This window comes from Anomaloglossus baeobatrachus, chromosome 12 (assembly GCF_048569485.1).
Source record: "Anomaloglossus baeobatrachus isolate aAnoBae1 chromosome 12, aAnoBae1.hap1, whole genome shotgun sequence".
Taxonomy (NCBI): Eukaryota; Metazoa; Chordata; class Amphibia; order Anura; family Aromobatidae; genus Anomaloglossus; species Anomaloglossus baeobatrachus.
The window spans coordinates 62,750,464-62,775,291 of NC_134364.1; the positions used below are offsets into that span (position 1 = coordinate 62,750,464).

At 43.6% G+C, this 24,828-nt stretch overlaps 1 protein-coding gene across 1 annotated transcript in view; it reads right to left on the reverse strand.

Moving 5' to 3' along the window:
- TRMT61A (tRNA methyltransferase 61A) overlaps positions 1 to 19,040 on the reverse strand; it is a 31,260-nt gene extending 12,220 nt beyond the window's left edge. The window contains exons 1-3 of the mRNA XM_075331268.1: positions 18,921 to 19,040; positions 13,992 to 14,337; positions 2,956 to 3,222 (exon numbers count right to left, since the gene is read on the reverse strand). Of these exons, the coding sequence (XP_075187383.1) occupies positions 2,956 to 3,222; positions 13,992 to 14,322 (598 nt within the window). The 5' untranslated portion in view covers positions 14,323 to 14,337; positions 18,921 to 19,040. The remainder of the gene's footprint in view (positions 1 to 2,955; positions 3,223 to 13,991; positions 14,338 to 18,920) is intronic.
- Positions 19,041 to 24,828: the final 5,788 nt, after the last annotated feature.

The following is a 24,828-nucleotide window of genomic DNA, read 5'->3' on the forward strand; positions in this document are numbered from 1 at the left end:
TCATCTGAAGTATCGTTGCTGAAAACGCTGCTGAACTTCTACCAGAGTCATCTAATGATAAGTAGTTCATGCATTTTCCCCTGTGTGTCCTCCTTCTGTCTTCTATAGTGTTTAGTGCGGTTGACAAAGAGCTAATCCCATCTGTTCTGTATTTAGGGCCCTGCACTAGAAACACCTAGGGTCAGGTATCCGGCTCAGCGTATAGGAGTGGAACCTATCTAGGGCGGTGAGAGACACCAGGAACCAGCGGTAGGTTTGGTCCGAGGTCACCAAAACCCCCTTCCCTAAACACAGGGTTTTCCCTCCCTTCTCCCATTCGCTTGGTACTTCCCCGTACCTAGCGTGACAATATGACTTATTTATAAGGTACCAGGCGCCGTCCACAACTCGGGGCAATTAGCATTACACATATGAGCAGGTAAATCAGCAGCTGCGGAAAAAAGCAAAGCGGCACGGTGGCTCAGTGGTTAGCACTGTAGTCTTGCAGCGCTGGGGTCCTGGGTTCAAATCCCACCAAGGACACCATCTGCAAGGAGTTTGTATGTCCTCCCTGTGTTTGCGTGGGTTTCCTCCGGGTACTCCGGTTTCTTCCCACACTCCAAAGACATACAGATAGGGACTCTAGATTGTGAGCCCCAATGGGGACAGTGTTGCCAATGTGTATGCTTATACAGAGCGGACCCTACCCGGGATTAAGAAAAAAAAACACATTGAAACCCCTGGTAACAGAACAAATCCCTGCAGCATAATCGGGTTTTTCCATTTTCAGCGTGGCAGATGGAATCCATTAGGGGAATTTATTTGATCGCTCTCCATCAACATGAATTAATTTTTAGACGATAAAGCGGTAAACAGAAGACCGTCGAGGCTCCAATGGGTCCTTTAAAGGAGCGCTCCTATCTTAAGAAGCGATTATACGTCACTAGGAAATGCCATCGCTTTAGGATTGGTGGGGGTCTGACCTCGACTGAGAATGAAGGAAACGCAGAGCCAGAATCAACGCTACATGCCCTCCACAGCAGCGCATTAGTCATCGGAAAACAACCATCATCCATATTTATTAATTTGCCACCTTCAGAGTTGAAATCTCCCGACTTTCTTGCCGAAATTCTTCTGCTGGTTTGCATTATCGGGAACCAGATAAATGGCCTTAACTAATAACTCCGCAAAGGTGCTAGGTGATGTCTTTGTTGACAAGCTTGAGGACCGTTCTTGCTGGCAATTAGTAAAACTGTGAGTGCAGCTCAGGAGTATAATTCTGCTGTAAGACAGGGTCAGTATAGCGCTCACCCCAAGATGTCTGCACTCCTGGCGGTGTTGAAGCACAGGATCCCACTGCTGTTCAGCGTCTGAGGCACAGGTGAACAAAGGAATGATCCTGCTTCACGTTTCCATAAAAACACAGCTTTCATGAAAAACTTTTTTCAAATACAAAGAATATTTTTCTTGTAATAAAGATAAGCCACAAAAGTATAGTATCTCTGGGTCAGGAAAAATCCAAAAGGTTCTTTAAACCGCACACCATTTAAGACATCCTCCCATTAGGGAAGGTGCCTGCGCAACAAATTCAGTTAGTCAGTATACCAATCTACTAGCTAGCTGTGAGGTCCTATTATCCTTGTGTCCATCTCCTACACCCAAGACTGCCTTCCCATACCTGTCTGTTCCTGCTGTGCTCACCGTACCTGTCCGTACACACCTGTACTTGAGTCAGTCACCTGTCCTGGGGTCAGCTGCCACAGTCCCAGTCACTGCCCTGGGAGTGATACCTGGCGTCCACCTCGTGGTGGGAGTTTAGTTAAGCCCTTCTCACTAAAGGGTAAGCCCAGGAGCCCCCTGTGGTACAATAGGTCCACTAATCCCACTCGCTGCCCCTACGCCGGCCTTGAGTGTTACAATCTGTTCTGTGAAGAAACGTTTGAGCAAATGCTTCTGTATTTCTAAGGACGCCTTTGAGTGTGTCACAATAATTAATCCTGCAATGTGCCATCACTTCATTAGAAAAGGATGGACTTGAACATGAATGAGCTGCTGACCATATTCTGGTGTCCCCCGATTGCAGCTGTCTGGGTCAAAGTGCTCCGCATCCCTTCATTCTCAGATCGGACCCCTGACGTTCATCAAATGATGTGACCCCTTATCAAAGAAGGAGCGGAGCAAGCAGAGATCTTGAAAAAACGTGAGAAATTGATTTAGAAACCAGATTGGGAAATGGTGTAACTTTTCATTATACGCGGAATAAGCTTGTTTGCTGAGACGCAGGGCGAAGCGGCTCCATAAACGTCGGCCTATTAATAAACCCCTGAAACGTGCAGGGTGTAATTATCAGCAGAATATAAATGCAGCAGGAGGTTTATTAGAGAACCATGGACTCAATTATCCTCTCTCCAGTCGCTGGGGGTCATATAGGAGCCCAAGTGCAATGATCATTAGCAGCGGTGTGCCAGCGGACGCGTTACTAATTAAGGAGCCATATTTTGCATCACCTCCATGTGCCATCAATAATGCACCTAACACAAAGCTGCTCACCACGGGGAGAACCAGAGGAGATACATGTGCCTGGGGTACTACAAGTCCCAGGAATGCAAACCAACCTCACACCGTCAATATGGCTGCAGTCCTACAAGGCCCAGGAGTCGGAATCACATTGATAGCATTAACCCTTTTCTGCCGCAGCCAATTTTCATTTTTGCTCTTCTTTTTCCAAGAGCAATAACTTTTTTTTCTGTTGTTGTTTGGGGGTTTTTTAATCAATGGATGAGTTGCGGTTTTCAATGATGTAAATTATTTTACCATATAAAAAAAAAACAAGAAAAAAAAATAAATCTGCCATGTGTGACTACTCCCCCACCCCATAGGGCACTATCCCCAAATCAAGAGCAGCTTCCATGTTGGTGGACTTAAACCGCCAGGGATGGAGCACGAGATCTGCTAGAATAGTTTGGTAAGAGTTACCTTCAATCTTTAACGCATTCTTCGCATGACCAATAGCCTCCCAGGGGGATGGGATGTCCAAAAAGACGGCATCTGCGACGTGAGACACCCCAAATCCGTTCTTGCATACGTCCTGGTTCTTCACAGTGACCAGATGATCTACTTTATGTTGGCGGAATTCCTCCATAGCTTTCTCCGCTCTCTGCTGGTGGAACTCCACCGTGTAAAGATGTCCGGTGGGGGCCACGGTACGGATGATGGCATGAGAAAGAGAACCACTGCCTGTACCTAAAGAAACAAACAGGACATAAATGGGGGTAACCCATACAATAACCCAAAAATCAAAAACGCTTATATAAAAATGTGCTCAGAATTTATTACCATAGAGAGACACACAAAGCTAACATCCAGCCTATATTACCAAGAGAGAGACACAATGCTCACATCCAGCCTATATTACCAAGAGAGAGACACAATGCTCACATCCAGCCTATATTACTGAGAGAGACACAATGCTCACATCCAGCCTATATTACTGGGTGAAAGACACAAAGCTAACATCTAGCCTATATTACCAAGAGAGAGAAATGGAGCTCACATCTAGCCTATATTATCAAGAGAGAAACGGAGCTCACATCCAGTCTATATTATCAAGAGAGAAACGGAGCTCACATCCAGCCTATATTATCAAGAGAGAAACGGAGCTCACATCCAGCCTATATTATCAAGAGAGAAACGGAGCTCACATCCAGCCTATATTATCAAGAGAGAAACGGAGCTCATATCCAGCCTATATTACTGGGAGAGACAAAAACTCACATCCAGCCTATATTACCAAGAGAAAGAGACACAGAGGTCACATTCAGTTTATATCACTCTGAGAGAGAAACACAGACCTCACATTACACCTATACTGGGAGAGACACTCCAACAAAAGAAAAAACTTGACACCTAGATATGGCTGTAACTGCATATCAGTGGGTATAAAAATGAATGATTGAATGAAGATTGCAACCTGAAACTTTATTAACTAAAGCTGAGGGTAAACACATTTCTTTCAATGTCTAAGCTGTCTATAGCCTTTAAAAAAGGTTGTCTGATAAATAAAATTACCTATCTACAAGAGAAATGTACAATCACTGGAACCCCGCTAATCATAAGAACTGGTCTCCCAAAGTCCTCTTGTGTGCAGTGGTCACACATGCTCAGTCTATTGGAGTAATGGTCGCACATGCTCAGTAACACTTGATTCACAAATGACTTTGAGCCCTATGCTCAGGATTCCTGAGGGTTTCAGTAACCGAATCTCCCGTAATTATATATTTATCACCTACAATATATGAAAAAAAACTATAAAAGGGTTGTCCTATAACAATAAACAGCAGCATTTATATACTATCAGGTACTTGATGACTGGACATTTTCTGTAATATCCTTGTGCTTGGGTTCCAGGTGCAGCGGCTCGTTCCCATCAGACCGCCGCGAGGTTTGGGATCTTAATGGTTAAATATGATACAGTTTCTGTCAAATCAAAACCATCCGCAGCATGTCCAGAGAAAAATAGTCTCCTAACACGTTTAGAAAGCAGAGACGTGCTGTCTGGGGCGGAGGACGGGTTTATTACCTGCCGCAGCAGCAATCTCAAAAATAAAAAATGGGAAAAAACAGATCAGACTAGAATCTTGATTTCAAAATCCAACATAAAACAACTACATGTCCACAATGTGTTAATAACATTACTTCATTGCCTCGTTCGGGATAATTTACTTAATTCTGGCATTGGTCATTTGCACCTGAGCCACAGCCAAGGGGGTGGGGGGTTCATACAATACTAGAAGAATCTGACAGCTTCTTCCTAAAGCTGCGCCGCTCCGGTCTATTGTCTGTATCCAGAATTACAATTCCACCCTTTTACGTGAATGCGGCAATACCAAACACAACCAGAGTCGGACTGGCCCACCGGGCTGCCGGGGGATGCCCCAGGTCCTTAGTGGGCCCCCAGTAATTGTGAGCTCGGCTATGGCAGGGGGCCCCAGGCAGCTCCGCCAGAGGCAGTGCCAAGGCCGTGGGACTGCCTGTTTCTAGGCTGGCCGGAACGCACTGCGCCTCCAATTATTCTTGTGCCAACCCAGCCGTGTCACAGTTAATATATAATATTCCAATTTTTTGAGATGACGACTTTTGGGTTTTCATTGGCTGTAAGCCATAATCATCAATATTAACAAAAATAAACACGTGAAATAGATCCCTCTGTGTGTAATGACTCTATATACTATATAGGAATAGATCCCTCTGTGTGTAATGACTCTATATACTATATAGGAATAGATCCCTCTGTAATGACTATATAATATATAGGAATAGAGCCCTCTGTGTGTAATGACTCTCTATAATATATAGGAATAGAGCCCTCTGTGTGTAATGACTATATAATATATAGGAATAGAGCCCTCTGTGTGTAATGACTATATAATATATAGGAATAGAGCCCTCCGTGTGTAATGTCTCTCTATAATATATAGGAATAGAGCCCTCTGTGTGTAATGACTATATAATATATAGGAATAGAGCCCGCTGTGTGTAATGACTATATAATATATAGGAATAGATCGCTCTGTGTGTAATGACTCTATATAATATATAGGAATAGAGCCCTCTGTGTGTAATGTCTCTCTATAATATATAGGAATAGATCCCTCTGTGTGTAATGGCTATATAATATATAGGAATAGAGCCCTCTGTGTGTAATGACTATATAATATATAGGAATAGAGCCCTCTGTGTGTAATGACTATATAATATATAGGAATAGATCGCTCTGTGTGTAATGACTCTATATAATATATAGGAATAGAGCCCTCTGTGTGTAATGACTATATAATATATAGGAATAGAGCCCTCTGTGTGTAATGACTCTATATAATATATAGGAATAGAGCCCTCCGTGTGTAATGTCTCTCTATAATATATAGGAATAGAGCCCTCTATGTGTAATGACTATATAATATATAGGAATAGAGCCCTCTGTGTGTAATGACTATATAATATATAGGAATAGAGCCCTCTGTGTGTAATGACTATATAATATATAGGAATAGATCCCTCTGTGTGTAATGACTCTATATAATATATAGGAATAGAGCCCTCTGTGTGTAATGACTCTAAATAATAAATAGGAATAGATCCCTCTGTGTGTAATGACTCTATATAATAATGTGTTTCCCTTTTTGTATTGAATTACTGAAATAAATTAACTTTTTGATGACAGTATACGGTAATTTATTGAGATGCACTAATATGCACGCATTTCTGTGTTTATAGATGTGTGCCTGTGTGTTCATGCCTGTCTACGTATGTATGAGTGTGTGTTTGTCTGCATGAGTGCGCATGTCTTTCTGCATTTGTCTGCATATGTCTGGGTGTCTGTATGCATTTGCCTGCACGTGTTGCATAGGTCTGTGTACCTGTCTGCATGCATTTGTCTGAGTGTCTGTGTTTCTACGTATGTAAGTGTGTTTGCGTGTGTGTGCGCTCTTCTGCGTGCATGTGTCAGTGTGCATGTGTGTGCATGTCTGTGTACCTACTACATCACATCTTTTAACGTCACTGCTGTGCGCCGCTATGACTTCTGCATGCGGCCTCGGATGGGTGGGGTAGCCATTTGACCAAATCGGCGGAGTGCAGGAAGAGGAGAAGAACCTTTCTGTTCCTTCCTCTGTGAATGGACAGGCTAGTGGATATAGGAGCCCAGGATGGGGTCTAAAATGGGGCAGTTTAGGAACCTGGTACGGAGAAACATAGGGGCCAAGAGTGGAAGACATTAAATAAAGGGGGCCAGAAGAGAAACACTTAAATAAAGTGAGCCAGGATGGGAGACATTATTAAATAAAGGGGGCTAAAAAGGGGGACATTATTAAATATAAGGGGGCTAGGAGGGGAGACATAATTACTATATGGAGCCATAACAAGGAACATAAATTATTGGTTTATGGTGGATATAATTACTGTAGGAGAAAATGAGGGGACAATATTACTGCTGTAATGTAATTAATTTTGAGAAAACTATCTTCCATGGGAGGGAACAAAAGTCTGACGTGGTGTAGAAATTGGGGGAAAAGTGTGGAATGTGCTCTGGGAATGATCGGCTATAGGTGACTGTGTGCTATTTTCTGCACAGTCGCGTCATGACAGGAAGAAGTGATAGTGGTCAGTGCCGGATGAAGAGGAATAAGTTCAGCTAGAGAGGTCACTGGTAAGTCTGTGTATTACATGTACACACACACTATACACTATATACAGAGCTCCTGTGTATGTCACTGGTGATCACTGTATTACCTGTACACTGACACTATATACAGAGCTCCAGTGTATAATGGTACTGATGGTAATATAAGTGTTATTAGTATTGTGGTTTTTCTTAATGATCATTATTTTAGTATTATTCGGTCACTTATGTCTTCTGGTCATGGAGTGGCGGTATTTCTCCCCTTCATGTGGTTGTATTCGGGTAATATGTGGTCTGGTCACGCTATGGTGGCATTTCTCTCTTGTACTGTGTGTATAATTATAATTATATATATATATATATATATATATACACACATACATACATACATATATATACATATATATATATATATACACACATACATACGTGTGTGTGTGTGTGTGTGTGTGTACATACATGATATATAGCTTTGTGGGTGTGTATGTGTGTATATATGTATATAAAATGTATGTATACTATATATATATATATATATTATACACACACACATAGTGGGAAAAAAAAGTATTTAGTCAGCCACCAATTGTGCACGTTCTCCTACTTATAAAGAGGAGGTTTGCCTGTAATTGACATCATAGGTGACCACAACTAAGAGAGATAAAATGAGAAAACAAATCCAGAAAATCACCTGATTTGGAAGATTTTGTTTTGCAAATTATGGTGGAAAATAAGTATTTGGTCAATAACAAAAGTTCATCTCAATATTTTGTTCTATCTCCTTTGTTGGCAATGACAGAGGTCAGACGTTTTGTGCAAGTCTTCACAAGGTTGGCACACACTGTTGGTGGGTGTGTTGGCCCATTCCTCCAGGCAGATCTCCTCTAGAGCAGTGATGTTTTGGGCCTGTCGCTGGGCAACACTGACTTTCAACTTCCTCCAAAAGGTTTTCTATGGGGTTAAGATCTGGAGACTGGCTAGGCCACTCCAGGACCTTCATATGCTTCTTACGAAGCTACTCCTTTGCTGCCCTGGCGGTGTGCTTGGGATCATTATCATACTGAAACACCCAGCCATGTTTCATCTTCAATGCTCTTGCTGATGGAAGGAGGTTTGCACTCAAAATCTCACAGTACATGGCCCCATTCATTCTATCATGTACACAGATCAGTCATCCTGGTCCCTTTGCAAAGAAACAGCCCCAAAGCATGATGTTGCCACCTCCATGTTTCACAGTAGGTATGATGTTCTTTGGATGCAACTCAGCATTCTGTCTCATCCAAACACAACAATTTGTGTTTCTACCAACCTGTTCTACTTTGATTTCATCAGACCATATGACATTCTCCCAATACTCTTCTGGATAATCCAAATGCTCTCTAGAAAACTTCAGACGGGCCTGGACATGTACTGGCTTAAGCAGGGGAACATGTCTGGCACTACAGAATCTGAGTCCCTGGCGGCATAGTGTGTTACTGATGGTAGCGTTTGTTACGGTGGTCCCAGCTGTATGCAGGTCATTCACTAGATCCACCAGTTTGGTTATGGGATTTTTACTCACCATTCTTGTGATCATTTTGACCCCACAGGGTGAGATCTTGCGTGGAGCCCCAGATCGAGGGAGATTATCAGTGGTCTTGTAGGTCTTCCATTTTCTTATTATTGCTCCCACAGTTGATTTCATCACACCAAGCTGCTTGCCTATTGCAGATTCAGTCTTCCCAGCCTGGTGCAGGGCTACAATTTTGTTTCTGGTGTCCTTCGGCAGCTCTGTGGTCTTCACTATAGTGGAGTTTGGAGTGTGACTGAGGTTATGGACAGGTGTTTCTTCTACTGATAACAAGTTCAAACAGGAGCCATTACTACAGATGGAGTGGAGGACAGAGGAGACTCTTAAGAAGTTACAGGCCTGTGAGAGCCAGAAATCGTGCATGTTTTTAGGTGACTACTTATTTTACACCATAATGTGCAAACACAATCTTGCCAAATCAGACGCAGTGATTTTCTGGATTTTTCTCATTTTGTCTCTCTTAGTTGTGGTCACCTATGATGTCAATTACGGACCGACCTCATCTTTTTAAGTGGGAGAACTTGCAAAATATTATTTTTCGTGTGTGTGTGTGTGTGTGTGTGTGTGTGTGTGTGTGTGTGTGTATATAATATATATTATATATATTATATAGATAGATATATATACACACACACACATATAATATACATAATATGAACACACTCCTATATATCATATACACAAACATAATATATACACACACGGCTGTAGATATATATATATGTGTGTGTGTATATGATATATGTGTATATGATATTTAGGACGGTGTTCATATATATCTATGTTGTGTGTGTGTGTGTGTGTGTGCACACAGCTATATGACACACACACACACACACACACACACACACGTGTTGTGAGAAGTGTCTGGCAGTTCTCCATTGTATACAAGTCTCCGTCACGTCCTCTTTGTCTATTCTTCTGAGAACAATATGTGAGTGACAGGAGGCGCTACGTCCAAACAATCACTGTGCACCGAGGAAAGTGTCCTCTAATGTAACCCAAGAGATTTCAGCCTGGTGGCCTGTGAATCATATTACTCTGCCGGAGATTACAGTAACTGTAACTATACAGGAGAAATCCACAGGTCATATAGGGACAATCAGCAAAAGAGGCCATCAATATCGGATTGTTGGGGGTCCAACACCCAGCACGCTCACTGACCATCTACTACTAGCACTGCAACAAAGCTCCCCCTCCTGACCTGCAGTACATGAGAATGGCCACCGCAGTGTGTGGCGCTGTGCTGTTCTGTCACTGTACACTGTGTACTTCTGGACCTTCCAGCAGCCCATCAGTGGTGGTGACAGGTGTGGGACCCTTCACCAAACTGATAATGACATACATTAAACAGAACCAGCTACCAGGTCAGAAGTATCCAGTTTTTTCTCATATTCTACTCCTGCAGCTCCTTTAGTTATTCTTTTTCTCTAAATCAACCAGGATATATGGGCCTTTTCATCTAGAGATAATTTATATGGTCATTACAAGAGAGTGTTGCTCGCAGGAACCTCGGGGGGCGTGACTTGAGACTGCACGCAGGAACCTCGGGGGGCGTGACTTGAGACTGCACGCAGGAACCTCGGGGGGCGTGACTTGAGACTGCACGCAGGAACCTCGGGGGGCGTGACTTGAGACTGCACGCAGGAACCTCGGGGGGCGTGACTTGAGACTGCACGCAGGAACCTCGGGGGGCGTGACTTGAGACTGCACGCAGGAACCTCGGGGGGCGTGACTTGAGACTGCACGCAGGAACCTCGGGGGGCGTGACTTGAGACTGCACGCAGGAACCTCGGGGGGCGTGACTTGAGACTGCACGCAGGAACCTCGGGGGGCGTGACTTGAGACTGCACGCAGGAACCTCGGGGGGCGTGACTTGAGACTGCACGCAGGAACCTCGGGGGGCGTGACTTGAGACTGCACGCAGGAACCTCGGGGGGCGTGACTTGAGACTGCACGCAGGAACCTCGGGGGGCGTGACTTGAGACTGCACGCAGGAACCTCAAGGGGGCGTGTCTTGAGACTGCTCGCAGGAACCTCGGGGGGCGTGTCTTTAGATTGCACAACATAATTACAATATGAACCATGCCCATTGTAAAGACCATAAAAAAATTGCAGTAGATAAGAAGCCCCATATCTCTGGAACGGATTAGTTATGCAGATTCTTCTAATGTCACAAATTGATTTTTGCCAGATCTGTTTTTTTAACATTGGAGGCCATGGAAAATGGATCCCATTAACTGATCGCTATTTAATCATCTTTTTGAAACTGATCCACTAAGAAAAAAATAGGTCCTTAACAAATGCAAGAAAAAACATGGCTAAATAGTAGTTAGTTAACAGATGCTTTTTCCATAGACTCCAATGTTAACAAAAAACGGATCCCACAAAAATCTATTTGTTCAAAATGGACAAAAATGTTGCGTTTGCAGAACCTTTTTGCCAATAGATCTCTGCAGTATCCGTTCTCATGGATGATTACTGTACATGTGAAGTCAGCCTTTTGCTAAGCAGTCCTCCTCATCAGTATTTTGCCCCCAGATTCATCACGGTGGGCTGCTGCATACATTTCTGTGACTAAATACTGTTGCCCCCTTTTTGTGTTTTTGCTGTTAACTTTGAATTTCAGGAATTTTTACTCCTTTTTTGTATATTTGCTTTACTCTTAGCATTGCAGCATTTTCCTCTTGCACCAGGGCTCGTCACCATGACCCACGAGCTTTGCCATAACATTTCCTACCGTCATGCGCGGTGTTCACTCCCCGGCCCAGCTGCTAAGGGGTTAACCCTGGAAGCTGCCGGAATAAGGCAGACCGCTGAGGCTCCGAATGCAATGTTCCTCCGCTCTCGGAGATGCCATCTGTGACCTGGAGCTGAGCGCACATCACATGTCCTGACTAAGCTCCCTGAACAGCGGCTTATGGAGGGGTTTGCAGGCGGCGGACCATTATCAAGATGAGATATGCAGCGGTGCAACATGGCACTGACAGGGGAAGAGTGGAATCAATACAGGACGTAATACTGCACAAAGTCACAACGCTGACGATGCATAACCATTGATAGCAGATCGATCACATGGAGGATGGAAAGGGGTGGGGGTCCAGCCTCGAAAAAACTGCTCAGGATAAAGAGAAAACACTAGGGAACAGAGGCCCCTTACTTTGTGGGGTCATTGGGGGTCCGTATCTGTACCCACCAAACATCTCTGTGAATTAAACTGGGCTGACCGATTAACCGCTGGTATAAAACGGGCGAGCTGGAGAAGAACAGCACCTGATCCGGCCGAGAGGCAACAGTTTACCTAAGGTGTAATCCTATCTCTACGATTACTTTTCTAAATGAAGCCCGCAGAGGATCAGCTGATTACTGCAAGCCAGGCCGCCACGTCACAGCTCCCTCCCCTCATGTTGCTGTTGGAAGCAGCACATTTCTATTAAAACAGATCACTTAAAGGGAATCTGTCACCAGGTTTTTGCCACCTGATCTAAAGGCAGCATAACATAGGGGCAGAGATCCTGATTCCAGCGATGTGTCACTTACTGGGCTGCTTAGTGTAGTTTTGATAAAATCATTGTTTAATCATCAGTAGATTATCATTACAGGACTACTTGGCGTGCTCCAGGTAGTCCAAGATATTCATCAGGTCTGTATAACTGCTAGATCTGCAGCAGAGAAAGTGACAGTAAGTGACACATCGCTGGAATCAGGGTCTCTGGTTCTACAGATGGGGGGAGTAAAAACCTGCTGACAGATTCCCTTTAAACGGGTTTCAACGGGGCAAACAACCTTAACAGCCGTTTGGTTTTGAGAGTGATACGGCCATTTCCTTGCAAAATTTTATATCAGTTTTCAGCCACGGGCACAACCGCTGTTTGTGAATACAGCCCAACCCTCCAAATATGTGCCTATGGCCACCCAAGTCATGTGTGGTCCCTTGCGTCCTGACAAGAGGCCTTTCTTGCAGCGGATCTTTAATCAGTGGTTGTAATATAACTCACCTGCAAAATTTTGCTGCAGTCCCACCCACAACTCAGGTTTAGAGTGTGCCACCCATATAGTTCAATCCATGACAAAACCCCCTTTAGTGACACGACAATCCGGTTACAACAGCCAAAATCCCATTGATATATTTTTAGTGCTTTGATGACTGTGAATTAGTTTGCACTGCTCTACTGAGTTCAATGGAACATAAAGGGGTATTCATATCCCAATTGGTAGTAGGTGTAATAATAAGATTAATATCAAATACCTCCAATTAGAAATGTAGTATAGTTCTCCTGATTAGCCAATATCTCTTATCTCATGTGCAGGGCATTGCAGCTTAGGTATCTACGGTAACAACCAAGAGCAACTAACTGTCACTATATGAGTGGTTGTAACCATGGATACCCAAGCTGCAATGCCCTGCACATGAGGTAAGACCATGAGCAACTACCTGTCACTATATGGGTGGTTGTAGCCATGGATACCCAAGCTGTGATGCCCCGCACATGAGGTAAGACCATGAGCAACTACCTGTCACTATAGGAATGCTCTAAGGGGAAAGCTATTCTCTTTGCGGAGACTTACACACCAATCTGGCATATCAGTAGTGAGAAAACTTTAAGCCAAAATGCCCCTATGGGAAATATGCAAATTGTCTCTTCTGGGTGGAAGTGGTAGTACCACCTATTGGAAGTAGTAGTAGCAGCATTGCTACTTCCAATAGGTAGCACTAGAGTTCATCTACTTCGTCCCTGAAGAGAGGATGTGCATATATGAGTGATCGTAACCATGGCTACCCAAGCTGCAATGCCCCGCACATGAGGTAAGACCAGGAGGAATTAACTGTCACTATAGGATTGGTCATAACCATGGATATCCAAGCTGCAATGCCCTGAACATGAGGCAAGACCACAAGGAACTGTCACTATATGAGTGGTTGTAACCATGGATACCTAAGCTGCAATGCCCTGCACATGAGGTAAGACCACGAGGAACTGTCACTATATAACCATGGATACTCAAGCTGTAATGCCCTGCACATGAGGTAAGACCACAAGGAACTGTCACTATACGGGTGATTGTAACCATGGATACCTAGACTGCAATGCCCTGCACATGAGGTAAGAGACATAGAACATCTAAAGAACTATACTACATTTCTAATTGGAGGTATTTGCTAATATTATTACACCTACTACATATTGGGGTAGGATGTTGGAGATGGGAAACCCATTAGTGCGTAGAAAATTTTGTTCCCATCTGAGAAAATAACGTTACCTGATTCACAGACCACCGACCCCGGCTTCAGCTCCAGCATCATAGTGATCATAGAAATATCTGTAGAATATAGGATCTGTGTGCGGTGCGGGAGGTTTATAGTCCATAACTCCGGGGTCGGATACAGGATATACACCCAGCCTCCCTTGCTGCAAATCACCTTGGAGCCGTACGGTTTCCCTATTAGGTCAGCGGAGTGTCTGATGACTCCATATTTAGTTTGCGTTTGGCCTCCTTGTTGGATGGTCACTGGGAACATGGAATCATGACCCAAAAACACAATCGCCGTGTCGCCATCTTGAATCAATTCTCTGTACTCCACAAAACTCATGGTAAGTCGCAAGCTCTAAAAATAAAAAAATAAAACATTAAAATGATTAAACAAATAAAAATCAGATATAGGAGTGAATACTTTATAAAAATAGTCAAGAATGTCACCATTTTGTGGTCTGCTCCACCTTTACAGCTAAAGAGCACAAGCTCCTCTCCGGAACATCCATAGTGTGTACAGAACTCTTTCTCCGATGGCAGAACACATTCAAGACAGTTTTTGATTTCTAATCTTCTAATGTAGCCAAAAGTATAAGAAAATGAAGCAATCTAGACAAATTCTGCGTAAGACTCTCCTGCCATTTTGTGTATACAGCTCCCATGCAGGCAATATGTCTCCATGAGAGACAACTGAGTTCTCTTCCGCTTCTTTTTCCCCATAAGCGATCAGATGACTAAGGCTTTGTGCGCACTAGAAAAGTGATTTTTCTCAAGAAAATTTCTTGAGAAACTTCTGGGAGTTGAAGATTACCGCACCTGCGTTAAAAAAAACGCACCAAATCCGCGGGAAAAACGCATGCGTTTTTGCCGCGGATTTGCCACGGTTTTTCCCTGCGTTTTTTTTATGCTGTAACTACTGCAATAAATTATATAGATAATAGATAGATAATCAATAGACAGATAATGGATAGAGGGAAAGATGTATAGATGAATAGATAGATAGATGAGAAAGACCTATATAATGTCCCACCCCCCTGCATATTCTAAGCTGGAACCCTTTAGTGACTTTCATGTGGTACTAAAGGGTGCCTAGCCTTGTATTTAGCCATAAAATAAATAAATAAATAATTAAAAACCATGTAAGGTCCCCCCCCATCTTTTGTAGCCAGCTAGGGTAAAACAGACGGCTGCAGCCTACAGACCACAGCTGGCAGCTTCACCTTGGCTGGTAATCCAAAACAGAGGGCACCCCACGCTGTTATTTTACATTAAATAAATCATTTAAAACAAAAAACATGGGGTCCCCCCCAAATTGGATCACCAGCCAAGGTAAAGCGGACAGCTGTGGTCTGATATTCTCAGACTAGGGAGGTCCACTGTTATTGGACACTCCCCAGTCTAAAAATAGCAGGCTGCAGCCGCCCCAGAAGTGGCGCATCCATTAGACGTGCCAATCCTGGCGCTTCGCCCCAACTCATCCCGTTGCCCTGGTGCGTTGGCAAACGGGGTAATATATGGGGTTGATGCCAGATGTGTAATATCACCTGGCATCAAGCCCTGGGGTTCGTGATGTCACGCGTCTATCAGATACCCGACATCACCAACCCAGTCAGTAAGAAATAAAAAAATAGACAACAAAAAAAGCTTTATTTGAAAAAACACTCCCCACATAGCCTCTTTCACCAATTTATTGAAAAGAACAATCAATTCCACGTCCGGCGTAATCCAATAAGGGGGGGTCCCACGGCGATCCATACCATAGTCACTGTCCCATTCAATGAAGAACAGAATGTTCCCCATTGGCTGGGAGAGCAATGCAGTGACCTGAGCTAACATCAATAGCCCAGGTCACTGCAGGGGATGACGAGCGCTGCTGTCAGGAGGATAGATGAGATCATTACCTGCTGTGATGTATTTCCTGCAGTCCTGCCATCAGCGCTGTCACTGCCTTCTATGCCCGCTGCGTTGTCAGCAGTATCGCGAGAGCCCGTGACGTCACCGCTAGTGACAGTCTAGGGCCGCTCGTGAGACGAGCATAGACAGCAGTGACAGCGGTGACGTCAGGAGGCAGGAGATCGTCACAGAAGGTAATGATCTCATCTCACCTCCTGACAGCAGCGCTCATCATCCCCGCGGCTGCACGCATTGCTGTGTGTCAGTGTCTGCCTGCGCTGCAGCGTGACAAGCTGCTGATAGTGCGGGCAGACACTGACACACTGCTGTGCTGGCAGCCGCGGGGCTGGAGCAGGACACAGACTGCACGGGCACCTGGAGGTCACACGGAAGTGCTTCTGTGCGGCGTCCAGAGAGTGTGACGTCTGTGTTTACTCTGCTCCGCTTCTTCTTCTGTCATAATGACATCACTTCCTGCAAAACCGCAGGCAGCGATGTACATTACCGCAGGTAAATCGCGGCTATACCGGGGGTATACCGCACATCCTTTGCTACCTGCGGTATACCCCCGGTATTTCGCGATTACATTACAGTGAACGGAGTGAAATTCCGGGGGTATTCCGCAGGTACCTGCGGAAAATAATGGACATGCTCATTTTCTCAAGAACGTTTCTTGAGAAAAATCCGCAGTGTGCGCACAGCTATTTTTTGTTCCCGAAGGTTTTGCTGGGAAATGTCTGCAGAAAGATTTCTAATCTTTCTCAAAAAATTTCCGCGGCAAATCCACGGGTAAAACGGCCTAGTGCGCACATAGCCTTAGGAGACTAAATATCTAAATATAAAAAGAAACAGCTTCAAATTGTTCTATGTGCCACAAAATGGTAATGATAGAAGCATCAGTCCGGAAAGGGAAAAAAAAAAAAAAAAAAGTTATTTCACTTGGAAGACTGGGTGGAAAAAGAAATAAAAACTGAGGTTTTGAAACCATATAAAATCGCCCAATCTTGGAAAGCGATAAGAAAAAAAAAGTAGTATAAACCCTTAAAAGATATGGCAAGAAGAAATGGCTGCAGGGGTTAAAAATAATAACATCAAAAAGAAATGTCTGAGTTGAACACTAACAACCAACTATTCTGTAATTTATATCATTCAACATCCAGGGGGACAATCAGACACAGGGGTTTCGGGGCAGACTCTGCTGATGTATCTGGTGCACTGCTCCCATCCAGATGCTTTAAAGAGAATCATGTCAGCAGGTTTTTGCTATGTAATCTGATGTCAGCATGAGGCTGGGGCTGAGACTCAGATTCCATCAATATGTCACTTATTAGGCTATGTGGCCACGGGACAATGTACCCGCAGATATTTCTGAAAGTTTGTCCGCAGGTTTCCCTATCCATTGCTGCGGGTTCCGAGCATTTTTGTTGTGGTAAACCTGCGGGACAAGAGCGGAAATACCTGCGGAATTCCCGCCCTGTATCTCCATAGTGGAAGAGCGGGAATTCCACAGATATTTCCGCATGAATAATGACATGCAGTTACATGGGAAATCCGCAGCCGCACATACTGCAGCATGGACACAGCACTCTCCAAATCCCATAGGATTGTCTGTAATTGCTAGAACCTGTGGATTTATCTAGAAAATCCAGATAAATCCGCAGGTTTTCCGCAGCAAAATCCGCGGGTGCATTGTCCCGTGGGCACATAGCCTTAAGCTGCGTGTTGTAGTTTCAATACAGTGACTGTTTAATCAGCAGGAGATTATCACTGCGGGACTAGGTGCTCTGCAGCCATCCTCATCCAACCAAGCCCCCAGCACTAATTAGCAGCTCACTGTTACTATACAATGTACACAGATTATTTAAGGGATTATATACAGAAAGCTGCCAATTAAGGGCATGGGCGCAGTTTTATATAGGAAGCTGCCAGAGTTGTGGGTGGGGTTATATACAGAAAGCTGCCAATCAGGGGTCTGGGTGGGGTTATATACAGAAAGCTGCCAATCAGGAGTGTGGGCAGGGTGTATATACAGAAAGCTGCCAATCAGGTGTGTGGGCGGTGTTACATACAAAACGCTGCCATTAGGAGTGTGGGCAGGACTATATACAGCAAGCTGCCAAACAGGAGCGTGGGCGGAGTTATATACAGAAAGCTGTCAAACCGGGGCATGGGGGGGTTATAGACACAGAAAACTGCAAATCAGAGGTGTGGTTACATAGAGAAAGCTGGCAATCAGGGGTGTGGGCAGGATTATATACAGAAAGCTGCCAATCAGTGGCGCTAACGGGGTTATACACAGAAAGCTGCCAATCAGTGGCGCTAACGGGGTTATACACAGAAAGCTGCCAATCAGTGGCGCTAACGGGGTTATACACAGAAAGCTGCCAATCAGTGGCATAGGCAGAGTTATATACAGAAAGCTGTCAATGAGGGGTGCGGTTGGGGTTAGCTTTCTGAGCTCTGCTGCATCTAACAACAACAGCTGCAACCAGCAAACTGAGTAGCACAACCCTGCTGAGATTCCTTTTAATAATTCAATTGCAACTTTATAAAAAATAAAATAAAAGTGCAAACTTTTGCACAATCGCAGATGTTTTTGTGCCTAGAATTTTTTTCCCTGTAAATTGTTCAACAGAAAATGGATTTTTTTTTTTGCATTAAAGACAACAATAAAGAGTATTTTCTCATTTTCACAATTTATGAGTCACCTGCGCCAGATTAAAGAATTCTGTGCAAAAAAAAGAAAAAAAATCTCATTGAATCCAACAAGACAAAGAAAAAGAATAACAGCAGATGATGGCTCGGCCCTCAGTGCATGAGTGTGACCAGACACAAACAGAGAAGCTGCGATAAGCCACATTCATTGACTCTACTGTGCGAGCGCTGATCTGCTATATAAGAAAACCATGGGAAAACAGAGAAGAGTGAAAAACCAGCTCCGAGCAGCTCCAGCATAACGGCCGAGGACTAGAGCATCACCCTGCCTACAGAGAAACCGTCCCCTGCATCCCTGCCTTCTATACACAGTGCCAGCACAGTCATTACCTGTCAGAACGGCCGGTACCGCACAGTGTGCACACAGGTGACGATCGCCGTGAATCCGTCGCTTCTCACGCTCCCTGTCACACACGTGGGCGCCACTTCCGGGTCGCTCGATGATGACGTAGTAGTTTTGGCGTTCGGTCAGAACATAAACAGACCGTGCGCTCAGCGTCAGGCTGGAAAAGCAAACAGCGTCACGTGACTCAAGATCTAGCAACCAATTACGTGGCTTCTTTCTTCTAACGACTTACACAAATAAAAATGAAAGCTGTAATCTGATTGGCTAGGCAACTGTTCAACGTTTTAAGTGGCAACTTTAAAAATAAAGGTTTTTTTTATTGCTGTCCATAGCAACTATCCACTTCACAGCTTTAATTTTACCTGAGTGATTTATAAAATTTAAATTGATTAAATTGAGCTGTGATTGGTTGCTATGGGCAACAAAGATAGTTTTGATAAATGAGGCCTTATAAGAGCCTATTAGATAAAAATGGACATAAAGGAAAACTTTAAACAGCTGTCCAATTAGACCTTTTTGTGTTCTTATCAGTGATGAGTGGGCACTACCATGCTCGGGAGCTCGATACTAGTAACTAGTGATGAGCGGGCACTACCATGCTCGGGAGCTCGATACTAGTAACTAGTGATGAGCGGGCACTACCATGCTCGGGAGCTCGATACTAGTAACTAGTGATGAGCGGGCACTACCATGCTCGGGAGCTCGATACTAGTAACTAGTGATGAGCGGGCACTACCATGCTCGGGAGCTCGATACTAGTAACTAGTGATGAGCGGGCACTACCATGCTCGGGTGCTCAGTACTGGTAACTAGTGATGAGCGGGCACTACCATGCTCGGGAGCTCGATACTAGTAACTAGTGATGAGCGGGCACTACCATGCTCGGGTGCTCGATACTGGTAACTAGTGATGAGCAAGCACTACCATGCTCGGGTGCTCGGTAATCATAACTAGTGATGAGTGGGCACTACCATGCTCGGGTGCTTGGTACTCGTAACTAGTGATGAGCGGGCACTACCATGCTCGGGTGCTCAGTACTCGTAACTAGTGATGAGTGAGCACTACCATGCTCAGGTGCTCTGTACTCATAACTAGTGATGAGCGGGCACTACCATGCTCGGGGGCTCGATACTCGTAACTAGTGATGAGCGGGCACTACCATGCTCGTGTGCTCAGTACTCATAACTAGTGATGAGCGGGCACTACCATGCTCGGGTGCTCTGTACTCATAACTAGTGATGAGCGGGCACTACCATGCTCGGGTGCTCAGTACTGGTAACTAGTGATGAGCGAGCACTATCATGCTCAGGTGCTCAGGACTCGTAACTAGTGATGAGCGAGCACTACCATGCTCGGGTGCTCAGTACCCGTAACTAGTGATGAGCGGGCACTACCATGCTCAGGTGCTCTGTACTCGTAACTAGTGATGAGCGGGCATTACCATGCTCAGGTGCTCTGTACTCGTAACTAGTGATGAGCGAGCACTACAATGCTCGGGTGCTCAGTACTCGTAACCAGTGATGAGCGGGCACTACCATGCTCAGGTGCTCAGTACTCGTAACTAGTGATCAGTGGGCACTAGTTACGAGTAGCGAGCACCTGAGCATGGTAGTGCCCGCTCATCACTAGTTATGAGTACAAAGCACTCGAGCATGGTAGTGCCCGCTCATCACTATAGATAACATGACAAAGAAGTATATCAAATATATCAACTGCGCAGGATTAATGAGTCCTTTGACATGTCCTTTTTATGTCTTTTTATTATACTATCTATAATCACAGATTCTAATTGGAACATTGTACAAACGTATATGTCCTTATTCATATTCATTATTACTAGAATTGCCTTTTAGTTTATGGTACGTGCTAATCCCCATCTAATTCTGTTTGGATGTGCTTTTCCCTTTGACAGTATGGTGTTCTGTTCATTGTGTTTTTACATTAGTGCATATGCGTGTAAATGTAAATGTGCTTATGTATTACATTAATTTCCCTTTCCCAGTAACTTGTTAGGTCACGTTCACACATTCAATATTTGGTATCTCTCGTCCATCTCTATCACTTTAGCACTATTGACACACGTGTAATGCCATTTTTAGATTGCCCGAGATTGATGGGGCTTTATGTTGTAATAAGGTGAGTCCACTATGAATAATTCATACACGTTTATCATTACCATCAGTTTGTGCACTATGAACTTTTTATGGCTTCTACAATCATGAAATGTTTTGTAACTTTACATATCAGCAGAATCATGGATCGTTACACTTTATTCACTTGCATTTCTTTGTAATAATATGTACGTCTTATGGTCATTTTTATGTTAATAATGTACAATTAAGTTTGTTGGTAATTATATGTATCTACAGTGTTTCTCACATTATTGGCACCTCTTCATATTTTCCATACACTGTACTATATCTTCAGAAATAAATGGAAATGTACTAAAGTTCTATCCTCAGGACTTTTTAAGTAGTCGTCCAAACTAATACAATAATAAAATATTGCTTGTCAACTTACATGTTGCAATTTCAAAGAAGAAACAGAATAAACAGCAAGTGCAGCAATAAAGGGCTCTCTAATTAGTATTTGGTTGCACCCCTAATTAATATTTGGTTGTACCCCTAATTAATACTTGGTTGCACCGCTAATTAAGACTTGGTTGCACCCCTAATTAATACTTGGTTGCACCCCTACTTAAGACTTGGTTGCATACTAATTAATACTTGGTTGGACACTAATTAATACTTGGTTGCACCCCTAATTAAGACTTGGTTGCACCCCTAATTAATACTTGGTTGCACCCCTAATTAATACTTGGTTGCACACCTACTTAAGACTTGGTTGCACCACTAATTAATACTTGACATAACATAACTCACATCAAGAGCCATAAGAAAATAAGCACCAAACCTCTCTTAGTTAGGTAGGGAAGGTGCCAGCACTACTCATTACAGGAATAGTAACAAGAGGACAAGAGTAAAGTGCAAAAAATAGACAATTTTATTGAATACACAACAAGACAATAATTACATTAAAATGGTGCACTACCAGTATATCCTGGGGATGCCAGCAAAAAATAGACCAGTAATTGTAGTCAGAAAAGTCAAAAAAGACAAGTAGTCAGTATTCATATATATGGCGACAACTAGCCTAAACGGGTCACAGTAGTTGGGACTGTACCCAAACCCAAAAGAATTGCTATGTGAAAAATGGGAAAAATGGTCAGATCAAACCGTGGTTGCCCACCGTGTAAGGGTGGGGAATCATGGTGATATCACTGGTTATGCTGTTAGTAAACGTGAGTGCACAACAGGGAATAAGTCTGCAATAAATATATGGCACAAGTGTGCAGTTAAGAAATATTCCCTTACCTAAAGTGCTCAAGTGCAAACAGAACCAACACAGGACAGCCAGCCGTAAATACAAGCAGTTCTTATGGGGTGTAGGAAGGCATCCTCAGGTCATCAAAAGGTCTCCATCCAACGCGCGTTTCGCGGGGATAGCTTTGTCAAGGTGGAAAACCAAAGTAAAGTACTTTGGTTTTCCACCTTGACAAAGCTATCCCCGCGAAACGCGCGTTGGATGGAGACCTTTTGATGACCTGAGGATGCCTTCCTACACCCCATAAGAACTGCTTGTATTTACGGCTGGCTGTCCTGTGTTGGTTCTGTTTGCACTTGAGCACTTTAGGTAAGGGAATATTTCTTAACTGCACACTTGTGCCATATATTTATTGCAGACTTATTCCCTGTTGTGCACTCACGTTTACTAACAGCATAACCAGTGATATCACCATGATTCCCCACCCTTACACGGTGGGCAACCACGGTTTGATCTGACCATTTTTCCCATTTTTCACATAGCAATTCTTTTGGGTTTGGGTACAGTCCCAACTACTGTGACCCGTTTAGGCTAGTTGTCGCCATATATATGAATACTGACTACTTGTCTTTTTTGACTTTTCTGACTACAATTACTGGTCTATTTTTTGCTGGCATCCCCAGGATATACTGGTAGTGCACCATTTTAATGTAATTATTGTCTTGTTGTGTATTCAATAAAATTGTCTATTTTTTGCACTTTACTCTTGTCCTCTTGTTACTACTACTAATTAATACTTGGTTGCACCCCTAATTAAGACTTGGTTGCACCCCTAATTAATACTTGGTTGCACCCCTACTTAAGACTTGGTTGCACCACTAATTAATACTTGGTTGCACACTAATTAATACTTGGTTGCACCCCTACTTAGTACTTGGTTGCACCCCTAATTAAGACTTAGTTGCACCCCTAATTAAGACTTGGTTGCACCACTAATTAAGACTTGGTTGCACACTAATTAATATTTGGTTGCACCCCTAATTAGTACTTGGTTGCACCCCTAATTAAGACTTGGTTGCACCCCTAATTAAGACTTGGTTGCACCCCTACTTAAGACCTGGTTGCACCCCTATTTAATACTTGGTTGCACCCCTAGTTAATACTTGGTTGCACCCCTAATTAAGACTTGGTTGCACCCCTACTTAAGACCTGGTTGCACCCCTACTTAATACTTGGTTGCACCCCTAGTTAATACTTGGTTGCACCCCTAGTTAATACTTGGTTGCACCCCTAATTAATGCTTGGTTTCACACCATTTGGCATTGATGACAGTCTCCAGATGTTTCTTGTAGCCATCTATAAGCTTCTTGCACTTCTTCACTGGTATTTTCTCCCACTCTTCCTTCGCAGTGTGTTCCAGCTCTGGAATGGATGCAGGGTTCTTTTTCCCAATGGCAGATTTCAGCTCACCTTAAAGATTTTCAATGGGATTTAGGTCAGGAGTGGACTCATTACTGGCCATTTTAAAACAGTCCATTTTTTTATTTTCCTATCATACCTGTGTACTTTTGAATGTGTGCTTTGTGTCTTGCTGGGGGACCCATGATCTTTGACTCAAACCAGGTTTTCTTACACTGGGCAGGAGATTTCACTCTAAGTTCTGGTGATAATGCTCTGATTTCATGATCCTGTGATAAGGTCAAGTCCTCCTGTACCAGATGCAGCAAAACAACCGTACAGCATTGTGGATCCTCCATCATGCTTAACTGTAGGTAGGATGTTCTTTTTCTTGTAAGCTTCATCGTCTGTAAACAAGCTTTTGCTTTGCATTGCCAAAAAGGTCTATTTTGTTACATCTGTCCACAGAACATTTTTCCAGAAGGATTGTGGTTTGTCAAGGTTCTCTTTGACAAAGATCAGTGGTTCCTTTTTATGTTTTTTCTTCAGCAATCGTTTCTTCCTGGCCTTTGCCCATAAAGCTCTGCTTGGTTTAGTAAGCGGTGTATGGTACTTGTTGAAACCATGACTTCAGACTGTTCCAGGATGGCCTTCAGGTTTTTGGATGTTTGACGTGGTGTTTTTCCACTATTCGCACCAACCTTCCAAGACATCTCTTCTCAATGTTCCTCTTTCCCCCACATCCAGGGAGGTTCTTGATGATTCCATGCTTGGCAAATGTTTCAATAACATTGCGCACTGTTGAAACTGGGATACCAAGGTCTTTGGAGATGGCCTTATACCCTTTGGAAGTCTTGTGGTTGCTAATAATAGCAGTTCTGATGTTCTCAGATAGCTCCTTTGTCTTCACCATTGTGACAAAGGAACAGGACCGACCATGTGGCTTTATAAAACACTGAAGTCATCATTCATTGGCTAATTCATGTCACATGGGCACTGACAATCTATCACAGGTGATTCTCATTTGTGATTTATCACAGGCGAGTCACAATGTGTTTCCATATTAATGTAATGTAAAGGGGCCGATACCAGCGCCACAGCAAGATTTAGGGTCTTCTATTTTTCTCTCCCATTGTTTTATGTTTTAAATTGTTGTTTATTATTTGCTCT